Here is a 17,714-nt window from a genome sequence, read left to right on the forward strand (position 1 = left end):
ATATAAAAATACCCAGCATTTCTTGTGACATATGTTGGCAATTCCCTTTGGTTATTCCACTCGAAAAAAAATGAGTATTTAATTTCAACGGAAAAAATGATACAGAAAACGTCGTTCTACAGTTTGTGATGGGCTTTCAACATGAGCCACGCCAACTGCAGTATAGCAAAATCAGGTGTGAAAGCTCAGATCTGTGTTATGAAAATATCTATAGTCTCTAATCCCTTTTGTGCCAGAGACTTAATTTTATAGGTTCACTTTCACAAATTATATCGACGGAGAAAGTTGCTGCATTTTTGTATATCGATTCGTGTCGGTCTAAAATCGTACAGAGGAATGACTTTTACAACTCGAAATTCTCCCCTCAAAACGGCAAAGACACTATAATGCAATTGACTTTAAGCTCCAGGGACTCTCAGTATGCTGCGTTCCAGGCAAATATGCAATTTCATTTGAATATTGAACACGTAATGAAGTTTAAGACTCTCTATAATTGTATATTTGTTAGATGTGATGGTCAGTCCTTATTCTTGAACTACATGCAATGACGATTCAGTAATTCAGAAATTTAGCAATCGAGTCAATGGTTAGGTGGTTTACATAAAAGTTGTCAGCGGCACAAGATCTGATAAGCCTACGAGTTTTGATGGATGTGTTCTCATTCCTCGTAGGATTTTTGGATCGTTCAGTTGAATTTGACTGAAATACGCCGATGGAAGGTGGAATGGGTACCTCATGTTATCTAGGAACTACGTATGAATGTAATGAGCATTAATATAACATAGTTTTATTGAAAACGTTTGGCTTATTTTTATTTTCGAATTACAACGATATTTCCAGGTTAACACGACTGTGTAACACGAGAGAATGTGGGGTATAATTTTCGACGAGTGTTGCTGAATATGAAGTCTGCCAAAATTCCGTTGTGCAGCAAATCGGATATGTATAGTGTCTTGATCCATGGTTGTCACACGGATCTCTCTCTCTCTCTCTCTCTCTCTCTCTCTCTCTCTCTCTCTCTCTCTCTCTCTCTCTCTCTCTCTCTCTCTCTCTCTCTCTCAACCTCAACCTCAACCTCAACCTCAACTCTCAACCTCTCAACATTTTTCATTAAATTATTTTCCGTCGTTTTCGTGTTAGTAATAGCTCTGGTAAAGTGCTTCAAACTCTGCTTGTTATAATATCGAAATTTAATCAAATAACTTGAATTTGAATGAGACCCAAAATGTAATCACGTCACAAAAGTAGGTGTTTCCTAACTGAAAACGTATTTTACTTCCACTGTTTAAAATGATACATTTTACTGTGTTTTCCCTTCAGTACAGTAAGTCTTCTACAACGGAGCTAGTCAGTAAAGAAGTCGGGCGATCACTAGTTGCCATTTTAAAATCAGGTACAGTGAAAATAGCCAGCCGAAATGGCATCGGAAAACATGACTTTCGTGACTTTCAGTATGTTCTGTACGTCTACAAAAATGTGACAAGCGAGGGATATGCAGATTCGACACTGTAACTAACTTAGGTGTGATTTTCGAGGCGAAAGTAAAAGCGGTCGCTAATGTCCCGTGTTTTTTTTGTTTTTTGTTTCCATTTTTCCGGTGAAGATTGGATTTGCTTACTAGGAAAGCGATTTATTAACGTCAAATACAGGTTTGTGTAATTGTTTAATTTCAACTATTTTTCATTTTCAATTTTTCGAATCTTGTAAAACATCGTTCCATAACGGAAATATTTTATGTTAACATCCGTACCATGTGCATCCGTGTGAATGTAATATTAAAGCAAAAAAGATGCGGGGGAGGGGGAGTTATTCCGTGGGAGTAATTGTTTGTGCAAATTTACAATGTATATGTTAATCAGTAGCATGATCATGAATTGTAAGTACCCGGTCAATGCCAATATTTTCAACTCAAGGATGCTGACGCATTCACACGTTATTACGTAAGAGTTACCAATGTACGAAAATTCATATATTATTCATTTTATACTTAGCTTCCTATAGGACTTTAGAGAGCAACTGAGCATGCGCCAGTGAGAGTTGATATTTTCTTACACAAGTCTCGATGACACGTGTCAGTCTGAAATCTGCGATACACAGATTAAGGGTAGAACGTGCCTCGGGACAGATATTCGGACTCTCAAACGTTTGCAATTCTTTTCTGATATTTCAATTGTGGGGGTTCATTGAAAGCTCTTGGTGTAAGAAAACTGTTCACTGGCTTAGTTTTTCGAAATTCGAAAATTTTATTTTTCTCCATAGAGTTAACACAGGGATATGGCGGCCATTTGAATTTTACATATATCCGTAGATCTTGGAATATTTGTTCCTCTAGTGCCAAATTCTCACGGTGACCCCCAATTTTATTCTTGATTTGAAAGAGAATGGTTGAAAGATTCCTTTAGGAAAGTTTGAGCAACAGTTTAAGTCTTTCACTTTCGAGGCGCATACTATTATAGGTATGGCGAGCGTTCGTAGGTTGTTGCATTGCCTTGTAGCCGGCCGGTGACAATTTAATGGAAAAAGTTGCGGGAAACATAAACCGAATTTTCGAGTTTTCTTTGATCACGCAGGAAGATTCGACATCAAAGAAGATAATACTGCCTCGTTCTTTAAGACAAGTTGCTGTATTTTTTCTATTATTTGTCTTTTTATATTTTAACTGCAATTTATGTCTGATCCAAGCAAAGGCATGTTGGATCACCAACTATTTAGTTTGTCAACGCAAAACGCACGTGTAAAACGCACTGTACGTTGTCGGTTATATCTTCATTTCAGTCTAAAGGTAACAGTGAGACGATATCATGAAGCAGTGTCAATTTTGGTATTTTAAGTGATACGCTCGTACGTACAAGAGCATTGGCACCCTCTCTGCTATCTCCGTGCCCGCTCCGAATACGGTAATTCTAAACAAGAGCCTTTTGACGCTCCGAAATGCCACGCTAAAACACGCCCCCCTCCCCCGCATCCATCCAATGCCGCATATGCAATGCTGACATTTGCGACGTATTGAGAGGAGATACAGCGCGACATGCAAAAGGGAACAGGACTGCAGATCAGCTGTATTTAGCTGCGATCGAGAAAACGGGTCCTGGCTGATATGCGTATAGGGAAGCAAGCGGAGGAATAGGCCAGTACCGAAACTCAAATTCATTTCAGCACTCTAGTCGAGAATTCGTGTGTTGATCCAGTTGACTAAAACCGATACAATTACGTTGTCATGGAAATTGGGGTACAGATATATTTCGGGTTCACCCTGCGGCGCAGACGACCCCCTGTATAGCTTGGTAGCCACGAAAATCTAATGTTTTTGTTCCCCTAAACCACAAGTAGCTCCCAAAACTCAAACAGTATCGTATATTGGGTTATTTACGAAAATTTATTCGAAACAACTCTCTTAAATCGTTGTTTCCTGATGCACCATGGTGTTTTGGCAGATATGCTCACTATCAACCGCTCGTCGGATCCAATACCATCCGTTATGATAGCATTTTCTGAACGCCATTCCCGCCACTTTGTGAAGTTAACCATTCAGGTGAAATTTTGCCATTCTTTTCTTATCATTGTCTGTTTGTTGATCTAGCTTTCAGTTATATTTGCCCTTCCTTTGTGAAACATTTTGTTATGTTGAAGACATATAGGCACTTCTCAGTCTTCTGTTAACATTACAGAGTCGTACAAAATGTCACAACCGAAATCGCCACAACATTCATGCGTGTTTTTTATGAGTTTTAAGCCCAGAAGACATGATCTACAAAAACAAAACAGTGTATGACCCTAAATAAAACTATACAGCAGGCCGTATTGCTTGTTTCTGCAAGCTTGCAAAGACACTGTTGCTCGTTACAGCCCGTATAGGAGGGAACAATTAAACGATCACTCTGATCGCAATTTTCAAAGTATAGAATTGATTTCAACTTTTCCTCGGTGAATGTCTATTGAGAAATGTCCACCTCTCGTGACCTGAAACAATATAATTCCTCTTCTGCGACCTAATTCCGTAACATTTTAGCAACCGTCGACAGAAAGACAAGCTGACTCCACACATCCAAGTCAAAGACGATGTCCTCCCACAACATACGTTAATTGTGTACGTGCTATGTGACTTGTTTTCAGGGGTTTGAAGTTACACTGCTTGCTAAGTTGTCTATTGACGTCAATCTTTGCTCCCTGATATGACTTCTTTCGTCACCGATCAAAGCATCCGATTTCGAACTTGTGTACATAGCGACACAGTCATTGCACGTCAAAGGCACATATTATTGCTGTGTACCAATAGAGATACTTGAAACACTGTCCATCCTGCGTTTTCTAGGCTGCTTATGTTATGGTGACTCACATCGACAGTGACTAAAATAACCTGGTATTTTCGCAGCCTGATCACCGTAAAGTCTGATTTTAATCGGGTTCTGATGATGGACTGACACCTTTGAAGTTCTAAATATGCAACAAGGACTTGAACGCTATCGGCACTCTGATATAACCTGCACATACCTTTAACAAACGTATGATCTTGATCAGCTATGCCAATATGTACATTTTTTACAATGAGTAATTGAAATGACTCAGCACTGCCTAAATGTAGCGCAGAGAGCACTGAAAGCATATTGGCTGTACTTTTTTTTATTGAAGATGGTTTGAAATCAAAAGCCTCTTATGTAAAAAGGCTTACCGAAGTGTGACCACACCACGTTTTTCGAACAATAGCGACGAACGTACAATTTACACTTTATTATATAATTCCATGAAACTTTTCTTTGTTTGACGTCATCAGATACGAGAGGCATTCTTCGCGGAATCGTACCACTTCTAGCGAAAGATGAGAAGCTATATATACGGCTCCGTGAAAAAACAAACATAGGATGACTTTCACGATGTAAACCACCCATCAAGAAATGCAAATGAGTTACATGTACTTTTATTCATGAATTCAATCACAAGTTGATACACCGAATGCGAGCTTTACCAATCAGACCAATGGATTAATTACTCACCTGAACTTTTCAATCATTGTCTCGCGCTGTCCCAACCCAAAGCAAGTATTAAAGGCACTGGCGGTCAGGGGGGTTTCATGGTTCTAGCGGCGTACCACCACTATAGTGACAGTAATATACAGGATATTTTCAAACATATTCATGAAGAAAATGCAACGATAAGATTGAAACAGTGGTTCGTGGCTTTCAAAGCCCCCACAAGTTTACGTTCTGGGTACGCCCGGAAAGGACCGTTTGGTGGCGCCCACGATTGAGTACTTACAATGATTGTGGCTACAGGGCTGCAAAGTCAACTCGTTAATCGATATCATAGCATTACGTTGCAGGTTTGAATCCGGCCACAGGGGCTCATAAGTGGCTATATAAGTCAATATTACAGCGTTTTTTCTTTCTTTTTCAATGTTAAAAATAAACTAGCTGAAGAGCACAACACTTGTGTAGCTGTCTTTTGTGTAGCTTGTATTGGCATGTATAGTGCGCCCTCAATAGGGAGTGTGATCATATGTAAATGTGACCTTTAGTTCCGTGACCTCTAGCCATGCCTACTTCCCTCTCCATATGGCCGGCCATGCGTACAGACGTCGCTGTGTTTACTGACGTCGGTGTGTTTACTGTACTAAATTAGTACAGTAAGCATAGCGAGGACAGGAAGTAGGCATGGCTAGAGGTCACGGAACTAAAGGTCGCATTTACATATGATCACACTCCCTATTGAGGGCGCACTATACATGCCAATACAAGCTACACAAAAGACAGCTACACAAGTGTTGTGCTCTTCAGCTAGTTTATTTTTAACATTGAAAAAGAAAGAAAAACGCTGTAATATTGACTTATATAGCCACTTATGAGCCCCTGTGATCCGGCCGAGAATTTACATAATTTTATGTAATGAAGGGAATTTATTTATGACTCGACGTTTTCTGCTTTCTTCGTCGCTTCCCTTTAAATCATACCATCAAAAAAATCGACTTTTATGTATTGAGTTGAACTTATGCAGGGGTGTAGCTTAAAGATTTGTGGCCAGGTACGATGTCTGCATTGAGCCGTACGGCGGGGACTGCGACCTCAGCTCATCGGTTAGTGGATCACGGTGCACTGCAATTCTTGCGGACCGTGCGGGCATTAGGGTCCGCCGAGACTTGGCACACTGCAAGGTCATTTGGAATAGCGAAAGCTTAAGCGACTCGAAATTTCGTTCGGCATGCCTCCCATCGCATCATCATTTTCGTAATTTTCTGTATGAAAAGAAATTGGCCCTAATTGGTGTTTGAGCACGGAAAGATGAAAGATTGGTTTCTTTCTGCTGGAAAAAGTTCCAGTAGAACAGAAATAGCTGATTGCACGGATTTTTATTTGCCTCCTTCCAAGTCACACTGCATGCTGGCAGTCCGAGACAGTCATGTGATGAACAAATAAATAATTTCTGCTTGCACTCCAAGTCAAATATGGCTGCCGCGAGCGCAGCGAGTACACACTCTGAGACCTAATCAATCGCAAGGGATTGAAATAGATATTATAACTTATCATATTATTTTGTCAATACCTGTGAATTTTAGGACATCATCTTCCCGATTATTACCGAAAGTGTATCCGATTATACAGTATTGTGGCCCCAGCTGTTTTCTACATCTACTAATTCACCGGCGTCCAAAACTATAAAATGATATAGCTATAAGGGTCGACTGAACTTAGCACTCCATAATATACTCGGCCTCGTCTCGTATACACAGTGTCGTGTACAACGTTCGCTTTCGTCCATTATGAGCCAAGAGAGAATTAAAATATCTCTCCGAAGATTGGATGGTATTTTTGGAAAGGAAAATTGCACAAAAATACCGCTAACAGGGCTTGAAGTATGTATGGTTTACATTTAATAGTCATTGCAATGCGTGCGATTGTTTTGTGGTTGACGAGATGAAGGATAAAAGACAGATTGCCTTGCGATCTCATGACTTCCTGATATTAAAATTAGTAGCCATGGACATCGCAAAGGGAGGTATGCATTCAAAGCAAAAGAAGGCACTACAGAAACTGTGGCTACGACAATTTTATTATTACACACAAATGTGAAGATACTCATATTTTTCATAATAATTTGATGAATACAACAAACTAAATTTCCACTTTCATTAAATACATCATAGAATGTCTCATGCATACATACTTATATTTCTGTGACAACATACTGTCACCTCTTACACAAGCTAACGGTGTACAAGCATACAATCAACTAAAGACAAACATCTACTTAGCATTATGATTACCTTTTAAGCGATTAGTACCTTTGAGATAAATATCTTTAAAAGTGGAATGCTAACATCGAATAAGCTAAAAGAAACTGTTACACCATTGCAACTACATAAATATTAAACAATTAGACAACACAATGTAGTCTGCTCGACTATACCATACAATCTTTATCTATCATTCCATGCAATCTATTGCAATGTCTATGTATATGGGCCGGAGGCCTTTCAATACAATAAATACACACGATTTTCCTATTTCCCCAATAACATCCCTATGTAACAAGAAGCCTTAAGATTCCTACTTAATTAATAAGAAATCAATGCTAAGATTGTCAAGATTGTTGAAAAGTGCTATCGTCATTCTTATCTTTATTTATCACGTGACTACAGGCGTCAAGAGCGGAATTTTGATAATGCACGATACATTTAAATCTAACAATATTTTGTTGATGCAAGAAGCCTAGAGCTACGTATATTAAAACAAGAATTATTTTATCTATAACGTCATTTTGTTATCATCAGCTCAGCTTATATTTTGAACTGATTTTTAACCGATTATATTTGCATGTTTGCCCTTTGAAACAACAACTGAAAACCTATAGACTCTCTCACAGCCCCTCGCCGGCTACGCCTTCGACCATACTAGGGCGCTCAGCAGTTTAGCCGAGCGAAGCTCGGCTCAGCGAGCCGGCGAAGCCGCCAAGTTCCGCTACGCTATAACACGACTGGCTCGGTTAGCTTCGCTTGCTGGAAAGACCATTGGGGGCGCATCACCATATGGTTGAGGATAGAGCTGCGTAGCGGACGAGGGGCTGTGAGAGAGTCTACTGAAAACCCTGACATATTGGCTGGCCGTTAGTAGCAAAATCACTGAAAAACAGAGTTAGGCCAAAAAATACCCTAAAGTTTTACCCTGGTAGGCGAGCGTGTGTAATTTAAAGACTCGTGCCTAGTATTCCTTGCCGTTGAATTCGATAAAATCTTTGCTACGGTGCTCCCAAACAGACTGCCGACTCACGATCTACACGATTCACGATATCATATGAAATCACTTAAATTAATTAACTCGATTTGTGACAAAACCTCCCTATCATACTGTTCCTTCTAATTTGTGAAAATGGGCAATAGGAAGTGTTTTGCAGTCAGGTGAAATACAGTAGTCTTACAAGAACTGTAGAAGTAATTGTCTCAAAAAATACTGGTTAAAGTGGCACTCCCACTTGGTAACATTTTTAAAACACATTTTTTTAATGCCAACGGTCAATATTTGACGTGACGACCGCGTATGAATCGCGAGATATTGATAAAAAACATGTCATTTCCCAAGCGTATTTTTCACATCCAGTTTTACGATCGTTTCTGATTGTGACCAGAAATCCCCGAAGGTTTGTTGGTGTGCTGATGGACGATATTCTATAGGGAGTCCATAATAAGGTGGAACGACGCAATCAATTTACCTCCCACTGCGAAGACTTTATATACAGCATTATGACATTACCTCAGGAAAGTTTCTTCTTTTAAAAACTTCTCCTTAGTTTTTGTCGTTTTCATTATTCTCAATCAGTTGTATTATATTTTTACATATACAATACAACGTAGATATCATTTTTTACGTGTAAAATATTAGACATTTTGTCGTCTGCCACACGGTTACGTGCGGTTCGATACATAGCGGCCGCCACGTGGTATGCGTCTATGCATACCACGCGGCGGCCGCTATGTATCAACCAAATGTATCTGTGCTAGTCACCTATGCGAATTCTGGAGGAATCAGCAAACTTTGTTTTTCGGGGTTTTTTTGGCGAGTCAGTAAGACTCGGCTTCCTCCGACGGGGCATGACCGATCACGGACGCGAGTGGTACTTGCATACACCAGCGTCAGCGTACACTCGTACTCTATAGCTTAGTTGACAATGGCCCCAGTGCCGAACGTTCGATCATGATGATCGGAAGGTGAATTTAGGTGGGCCATCGGATTGCAAACTTTTACTTTTTTGAGGACATGTTTTTATCGATATCTCGCGATCCGCGCGCAGTGGCCACGTCAAAAATCGACCGTTGGCATTAAAAAATGTGTTTTAAAAATGTTACCAAGTGGGAGTGCCTCTTAAATATGATTTCATCGTACAATGTTTGCTAACTTCCTGGGAATAACTTTTTGTGTTTTTGTTTATTTGTTTGTTGTTTGTTTGTTTGTTTGCTTGGTTTAGCCTCATTGTTCCTGAAATTACATTCTACAAGCCTCTGGCACTTCCATGTGATCGTGTAACATGATGGCCACAGCAAAGCCAACAGCAACAGCGACGGTTACCAGAAGAAACAGCCAGAAGAGTAGTCTGTCAAGCATGGAAGCGATTTCGCGCCATTTTCCCTCCATTCTTGCACTTTCTTCTTCGTCGTCTCGTTTACGAATCAGTGTCTGGATGCCCTTTGCTATCTCCGCGTGGTATCTCTCCGGGCCGCCATCGCCATCGCAGCGTTCCCTCTCGGCCCAGTCCGTCCAACGAAAGATATTTCGGTGATTCAAGCTCCCAGTTGCTTCTTCATTGTACCAAAACACTTCTCCAGTTTTGACAGTAGTAGCCGAGTCTGGCCCATTGGTACCTGGGGCGACGGAACTCAAACCTCGACTACTGTCTACCTGTAGGGCACAGTCGTAACTCCTTCCCTTGAAAGAATTCCCTCCTGATCGGGTTTCCTACAGCTGAGTTCGGGCAGGTATTTCAGCCATGTCTCATGCATATCTGGACCTTCTTGATACCCAGGAGGAACATTGTAGAAGTTTAGAATGAAGACAGTTGATATACACGACATCCCAACAATGACGATCATACACGAAAAATAGATTGCTGCGGACAAAGGCAAAGATTTCTCATATGATATAAGTGTTAATCTATCTTACTGAGAACTCCAGAGGTGCAGTATTTAAGCAATAAACCATACCAAGCGACGGTATAGGCCTACCACGAGATTTTGATCAGTTCAAGTATGCGCATGTGAGAAAGCGAGTTCATATATTGAGTGAACTAGTCAAAATTGAGTGATATACCCGTTGCTAAGATGGTTTATCGCCATAGCAATAAGCCACCTTATGGTGTATGTGATTACACATAGGATGAGATGTGTATCATAATAGTAACTGGAATTCTGGCGTGAAATGTCCAAAATGGAATTTTTCTCTAACTGAGAGCTCGTGCCTGTTCCGACTACTATATTGCGAATATGGAAAGGTTATTTTCCAATCTCGACCAATCAGATCGCAGTATTTGCGCCATTAATATACTTTGTATGATATAATTGTTTATACTAGCAGACGATAGCAGGGGGCAAGATTTGCGAATATGTGTTATCAATTTTATAATTTTACCGAAAAAAGTAGTCACAGCAGAGAAAGTCGCCACAGGAAGAGAGTCGCAGTAATGAAATACACCATTTTCCGATTGCAATACGTATATTGCTTTCAATTACAAAGTAAATTGTATAGTTAATTGTTATATATTGAGATGAGTCAATAATCAGTATGTCAGTTCTGTAAATCCATGAACATAAGTTAAATATTGACAAAGTTAATAATTCGAAATGATGCATGGAGGTAATTTGCTAACTGTGATATTTTATTTGTTATTATACCTTATCCCGGACAATTTCCTACTGGTATTTAAGAAGATGCATAGCAGAAACAGTTTTATTATTTTAGTATGGTGTGTAAAACTGTACAAAGACAGTGCGATCCAGTGTGATGTGTACTTACTGAGTATCGGGAGATCTTCAGAACTGCTAGGCAGCGACTGCGTCGCGACTTCGTTGAAGACAAATATGGTCAAGAGCGTAGTGAACGATAGGGCAACTCTCTCACCTGACGCCAGAGGCAAATAAAATGCAAAGACAGCTATGAGAGATATTATTGCAGTCGGAACAAAAATCTTCAGCACATGGTACATCAGACGTCGCTGCAGGACAATCATGTAGGTAACATCCGGGTAATGCTCCTTAGTGTTGCAGCACTTGCAGTTGCCTTCGTGGCGGAAGACGGGCACCTTCAAAAGCCACCAGTCGGAGTGGGATTGAAAGTTGCTGAGATCAGCATGGTCGGCCTCTGCACGGATGTCCAAGTCCGACCCGGCGAAGGTCCAGGAACCGAACTTGAGGGCGCAGCACTGTCTGTCATGCGGAAAGTAAGTGGCGTCAATTCTGCAGGTGCTGACCAGTAAGGCAGGAGTTGGCCATTTTAAACTGCCATCTGATTTCAAGATAATATTCGTCTGTTTTAGTCTTTTATTTTCTTTTCCAACACTAAAAAGAAAATAAAACATATAATGAGGTAGATGTCTATCATAACTTCTCTGCCGACCATAATAGAAATAAGTAAGGTAGTATGGTCCTCGAAAGTAAAAGACTTAATCTTTCACTCAAATTTTCCTCAAGGCATCTTTCAACCATTCAATTTCAAAATCGGGGTCCACAATGAAAATTGTGGTACTAGAGAAACAAATTACCCGAGATTTATCGACATTTGAAATTCAAAATGGCCGCCATCCATGTGTTAGCTCTGTAGAGAAATATAAAATTTCCTAATTTCGAAAAACTAAGCCAGGAAAAAGTTTTCTTACACCGAGAGCTTTAAAATGAACCCCAACAAGTGGTATATCAGAAAAGAATTGTGAAAGTTTGAGAGTCCAAATATCTGTACCCGAGGCGCGTTCTCCCTCAAACATGGTGTCACAATCTCTGGAATATTGAATTATTTCGTCGCACTCGAACTTTGGGTTGGATGAGCAGAGAAAGAAGTGAACAACTTGTTATTGATGCTCAAAACTCAGGAACACAGTCGATGCAATCAAGTTGCCATGAATTGCGGTATCGGAGACTAGTAAGTGAAACTAGTCAAAGCCAAGCCTTAACACACATCCTCAAGACTTACACATTCAGTCATACGTTCAGTTAACATGTGCATAAGCCCTTACTGAAAAATAAAAGATGTTAGACCTTTCATGGTAACACAGGTTTAACACAGGGATGGTTGCCACTTTTAATTCCAAAATAGGTGAATGATGATAGATAATTTGTTTTTTAGTACCAAACGTTTTGCTCGTCGATCCCTAATATTTGTTCCTGACTTGATAAGACAATGGTTGACAGTTTCATTGACGAAAGTTTGAACAAACGTGTAAGCCAGTCACTTTCGAAGCGCATACTTCCTTGTATTAGACACAAATATGATCGGCAACGAGCACAATTGGTGGCAAAGGACGTTTCAATGCCAGTTTAAGGGGGTCCCGAAAGTTCCTTAAAAAGTGAGGACTCTCTGAACTCTTTTACCCGTTTCATACTCAGAAACATTACCTTTAAAAAGTTTTTTTTTTCTCATACTGTTTCATGAAAGTCTGTATTTCATAGATAGATAAGTGGAATGCAATATTAGAGTGTAGGTTTATCTGTACATCGGTATCGATTATCATTTACAATGGTGTTAATTTTGCACGTGAGCACTCAAACTGACTGCCAAGAATGAATGTTTAAGAGAGACCTTGACAAAAATTTACCAACATTTGGAGTACTCGAAAAGTAAACAATACCAGACTAGGAAAAAAACAATTCATTCATGCGTCAACTTTTATGTAATACTATCATCGCATTTCAACAATAGCGGCTGGAATGTATCAAAATACCGCGAAAGGGCGTCCTCTATAAACAAATTTGAAAATGCTTTTTGTCGGCGTCTAATGTTAAAGATCGCCCTTGGCGCCTTGGGCTTGGCCAATGTGGATGTCAGTTGGTCATGTGATAACAGGCTACAACAAAATGATGAAAAAACAATTCCACTACATGAAGTAATAAAGCTATAGATGAAATTGTAAACTTTTCAGGTGAATATTTAACGAGCTAGGCATTTACCAGCAATAAAATTTCGGGGGTTTTGTAGATCATGAACACGGTGCAGTCGAAAGCCATATGCGGGAGTTGATAGTCCGTTGAACCTACGGTCTAAAGGACTAAAAACCAGGTCCCCTCTTCTCCTAAAAGCCGGGTTACATACACAATGACAAAACTCAGGGCAAGAAAGAGCAACACTTTGTAACATAAACCGGCTGTAAGAGGAGCAAGGAAACGAGAGGCTATGTCCTATAAAAGCGAAAGTTTTTTGTTAAGGTTTTCCTATTATTTCAACAGTAGGCCTAATGGAACAAGTTCATGTTCATATTATTCGCTACGCACAACGCTTCAGTTCCTATGAAGGAAAGCTGAATTTGAGGGTACGGTGTGTTTTCAATGCCTGCCGCAGTCAGGGGTCAACAGTTAACTCTCATGCCAGAACCATGAAAATATATACAAATTCACTACATGGTGTGTCAGACGCTGCCACTAGTGGGTACTGTAAGCATAATTTCACGGCATCGAGCTACTCACTCGTTGTACAGTACAATGTCAGATATCCAGACTTGACTCGTCGAGACACGTATTTCATCAATACCGCCATATTCAGATGAATTCCAGCGCAGCCTCTCATCGACCCAAAACTTTTATAAAGATAAAAATAGACAAATCAAACAGAGTGTATCACTTCCACACCATTGAGTAGTTTGCTGTAAGCATAATGATCAACTGCGACCAATTAAAAAATGGTGAAGGTGTTGTGAGTCATATTGCTTCAACCACTGCAAACTATAAATTTGTAAAATGAAAAGTTTGCAATTGATTAATTCGCATCTTGATCTGGATAAGCAGTGCTTTGTACTCTGGTTAACATAATCCTGGCCAATGGAGAATTCCCTTTGGCCACGTAACTTATGGTTTCCAAATATTTCATTGAATACATATTGATGTTCAAAATTACAAAGAGGATAATTTACATTTGTTGAAGAAGAAAATAAAGCCAGTATAAGGTGATCATAACCATATCTAATGACTTTGTCTGTACCCGTGACCGAAGAATATTTCTGTTGACATTGAATTTAGTCAAGGTCACTGTTAATTAGCTTTTTCTCTTCCATTACCTGACGTAACCACACGTTGATCGTTATCTTTTCGTTCAATTCGTCCTGTAGAAAGGAAGGACAATGTTAATAAGTGATGGCCTTTACAAATTCACCATTGTGACGTCATAAGAACAGCGTCGATCAGCTCGACCGTGTCATTTTCTGCGGAACGAGCATTGGCAAAGTCAACAAACAATTACGTGTCTTACGCGGGAAAGTACGTCACACATTCTCAGTTTTACTGTCATATCTTTCAGGAGGAGAAGGTCAAAATGTAGTTGAAAGAGAAATCGAAATATTTCTCGTGGAAAGTCGGTACATATAACATGAGGGAAATGTTACTGTACTGACAATGACCTCACTCAAAGCCATCGTCATGTAGCTTGAAACACACAATACAGCAAATGCATATGTAAGGTATATTTAATTGATTGCAACCTATTTGGTCAGGCTTTCCAAAAACAGGTGGAACCTAAGCTAAGCATACACATGTAGCAAATATTGTGGGTCCTAAATTGTATTGTTATGCTTTACATTGGGACTATAAAGTGCCCCTCACAGGTAACAAGTATTTAGCGGAGTTGTTTAACTGTCAGTGGGATCGATGCGACGCGGCCAAATGTATTGTACATTTAAGCAAGTCCCTCCATGTATGACTAAGGACTGTGATTTAAGGCTTGCTTCTGTGCAACCAGCTAAGCTGGCTGTCTGTTTATCGCAATCACCACGATATTGGCCACGTCGCATCACGATCCAAAGACGAAGTAACGAGTCGGAAGGAAGTCGCTATGGAAAGACAGCAACTCTCCTTGAAGAACAAGTTTCTTACCAGATCAACAATCTGAGTCAGTGTCATGCCTAGCGTTATGTTGACAACGTCGTCATTGTTCAAACCTGGCCGAAGTTGACGGTTATAATCCCGAAAGAGATCCTCAAACAAGATCGCCCCGAAGTCTTTACCTGATGGAAGAGCAAAATGAAAACAAAAACAAAAACAAAAAACGGTTTAACCTACCGTGACTTGCCAGCCATGACATGTTGCCATCGGATAAATGAAAGTGAAGGCATATTAAATTCTTTAGAGGTGCATTTGCCAATCCAGTCGTACGAATAATGGGGGAAATGTGCGAACTGTGGGTGTTGTTCTTAACCTTGGTGCACAATCAGGGGCACTATTTTGTCAATGATAATATATATATATATATATATATATATATATATATATATATATATATATATATATATATATATATATATATATATATCTATATATATATATCTATATATATATATATATATATATATATATATATATATATATATATATATATACCGGAAGAGATCCTTAGACAGGATCGCTCTTGCGAAGTGGCCGACTCACGACATGCTGTTTTATCGGACAATATCTGATAAAATCGATAATATCGCCTAACATCTAAGTTAGAGTCTAATATTAGAAGGGTTTGGAAGTGGCCGATGCCCGACAAGTGACGATAAACCTTCAACGTGATACACATGATATCAAGTAAAGACTACGTTGACAAGTTGAATCGAGTAATCAAGATATTTTCAGGTGCGATGACGATAAACTCCAGCAGAAGCACAACAAATTCATAATGCTACTCAGTGTTGAACAATGAAACAATAGGTAAAACAACAGTGAAAGTGTGAGATAAAATATCAATCAAATCAGGGCATAAATGAAAGCAAATGTAAATAAATTCAGATGTTATGAAAGAGAAGCGACCAATGGGAGCGCCGAAAAATGAAAGATATTATGGAAATTAGGTTTCCAAAGGACGTACAGACACTGACATATGATAAAAATGGTGTGCTCGACAGGGACGCCAAAAATTAAAAATGATATGGAATGGGGCGCCGGGAGGAGGGGAGGTGGGCCAAAAGTGACAAGGAGAGACTTAAAAGTACTTCATATTTTTACGTCATATCTGCTGGCAATATTTTTTGTGCCATTCTTTGCTAGACTTTATTTCAAGGACATCCTCTCGGAATCTTGTTTTCCTTCAAAAATCTTCCCGCCCCCTACCCGAAATCGAATGGTCCATCCCTTCAGTTGTTACAATTTTGTGACTGCGACCGCTCCCCATGCTATAGAGTTAAAGAAGCATTCGCATTTACATACCTTCTATCGAAGATTGCAGACAAACTTTGTCAAAGCAATGAATATACATCGCTAAAAATGTTTTCTGGTCAATTCGTTTGGAATGTGATCATGACATTCACGGCATCCCCGTCCCCATGGTAGCAGTAGTCACTGCAAAATATTTGACCGCGCGTTCGGACATTGATTCCATTCAACTGCTAATTCAAATATTAAAATCATCGTGTGTCTCCAGTTCTATACGTACATACGGTATACCCCGTCGGGAGCCCAAATATCTGTTATTTTAAATCAGTGTGCGATTTTATAATGTACAAGATATTGATGCTGCTTTCTGTACTTTTTCATTAACGTTATATTTTACTCTAACATGACGAATGTTCAGCTAAGATTTCTTCGTGACATCAACTTTAGGTCGTGTAATATGACTTTATAAAATTAATACATGGACGATGATCTACAGTAAAATCACCGGTAATTTAGCGGTCATTATCAGCTGTTTACAGTTATGACACCAGTTCTCCGTGTAACGTCACACAGGAATGTGTTTCTGAAGAGATGCTGACACCTGTAGGTTTGGATCTTGTTGAGGTTTATAGTGATTAAGTCCAATGGTGCTTACCTGCTAAAACAAATTGCACGTGAAAAAGGGTGAATATAACGAACGCCAGGTACATCTTTTTCAAGGGGTGAGATTTTTCTCCTCTTTATGACTCGCCGAATCAGCTTGTAAATGGTAAGTTTAGTGTGTGTAATGGGTTTGCCCGCATTTTGAAAATATATAACCAATTGATTTATTAATAAATAATACGGAATAGTTGCATAACTGGTAGCAGCACATCATATGTTAACATCATCACATATTGAATTATTTATTTCAGTAAATTTGGTCCTCCAAAGAATGACCCTTGATTGATGAGCAAATGCAACACGCTCCTAAAATCGTAATGGTATTTTTTATCTGAATGAAGGAAGACCAACTGGCAGCGCAAACTGAACACGCTAATGTTTGAAATCAACATGATCAGCGAAATTGACTCTTTGTGGATGGCCATTTGGGTGAGCGTGGTATCAGTGAGATTTAGGGACCTTGGGTAATTGATAACAAACGCGTTCGTGTGAGTTTTACAATGCAAGAATCATCAATCACGCAATATGATTAATTCAAGTTTATCACATGTTTACTGGTATGACCTTTTACAGAGGTCAGTTCAATGCTCACTCTGACTCATGAGCGCCAAGACTCGTGACTTGGCCAATATATTGCCCACACGTGAACGAAAATATATATCAGGATCTTCCATATTTTGCTATGACTTCTTCAAACATCAGAGATGCGTGTATTAAGTTTCATAAAGGAGTCTTACGGCTGACT

At 39.5% G+C, this 17,714-nt stretch overlaps 1 protein-coding gene and 1 long non-coding RNA gene across 2 annotated transcripts; one reads left to right on the top strand and one right to left on the bottom strand.

The window, feature by feature from the left end:
- The first annotated feature begins 1,297 nt into the window (after positions 1 to 1,297).
- LOC139122906 (uncharacterized) lies at positions 1,298 to 9,963 on the top strand. The gene is made up of 3 exons (XR_011549548.1): positions 1,298 to 1,393; positions 1,604 to 1,649; positions 9,451 to 9,963. It is a non-coding gene; the product is annotated as an uncharacterized lncRNA (long non-coding RNA).
- LOC139122905 (neuronal acetylcholine receptor subunit alpha-10-like) lies at positions 7,185 to 17,082 on the bottom strand. Its single transcript, XM_070688767.1, has 6 exons — positions 16,962 to 17,082; positions 15,047 to 15,177; positions 14,236 to 14,280; positions 13,649 to 13,758; positions 10,992 to 11,533; positions 7,185 to 10,089 (listed from the first exon to the last, which is right to left on the bottom strand). Exons 1-6 carry the CDS (start codon positions 17,014 to 17,016, stop codon positions 9,878 to 9,880), a joined length of 1,095 nt encoding a protein of 364 aa, XP_070544868.1. The 5' UTR covers positions 17,017 to 17,082; the 3' UTR covers positions 7,185 to 9,877.
- Positions 17,083 to 17,714: the final 632 nt, after the last annotated feature.

Source organism: Ptychodera flava, chromosome 22, assembly GCF_041260155.1.
Source record: "Ptychodera flava strain L36383 chromosome 22, AS_Pfla_20210202, whole genome shotgun sequence".
Taxonomy (NCBI): domain Eukaryota; kingdom Metazoa; phylum Hemichordata; class Enteropneusta; family Ptychoderidae; genus Ptychodera; species Ptychodera flava.

What these genes read in the sequence shown, in the direction of transcription:
- LOC139122905 (XM_070688767.1), bottom strand. Translation starts at nt 17,016, where the DNA reads ATGTACCTGGCGTTCGTTATATTCACCCTTTTTCACGTGCAATTTGTT. An exon ending in CGTGCAATTTGTTTTAGCAG is followed by an intron (nt 15,178 to 16,961) that starts GTAAGCACCATT and finishes CTCTTCCATCAG; the next exon opens with GTAAAGACTTCGGGGCGATC. An exon ending in TGAAGATCTCCCGATACTCA is followed by an intron (nt 10,090 to 10,991) that starts GTAAGTACACAT and finishes CTTTGTCCGCAG; the next exon opens with CAATCTATTTTTCGTGTATG.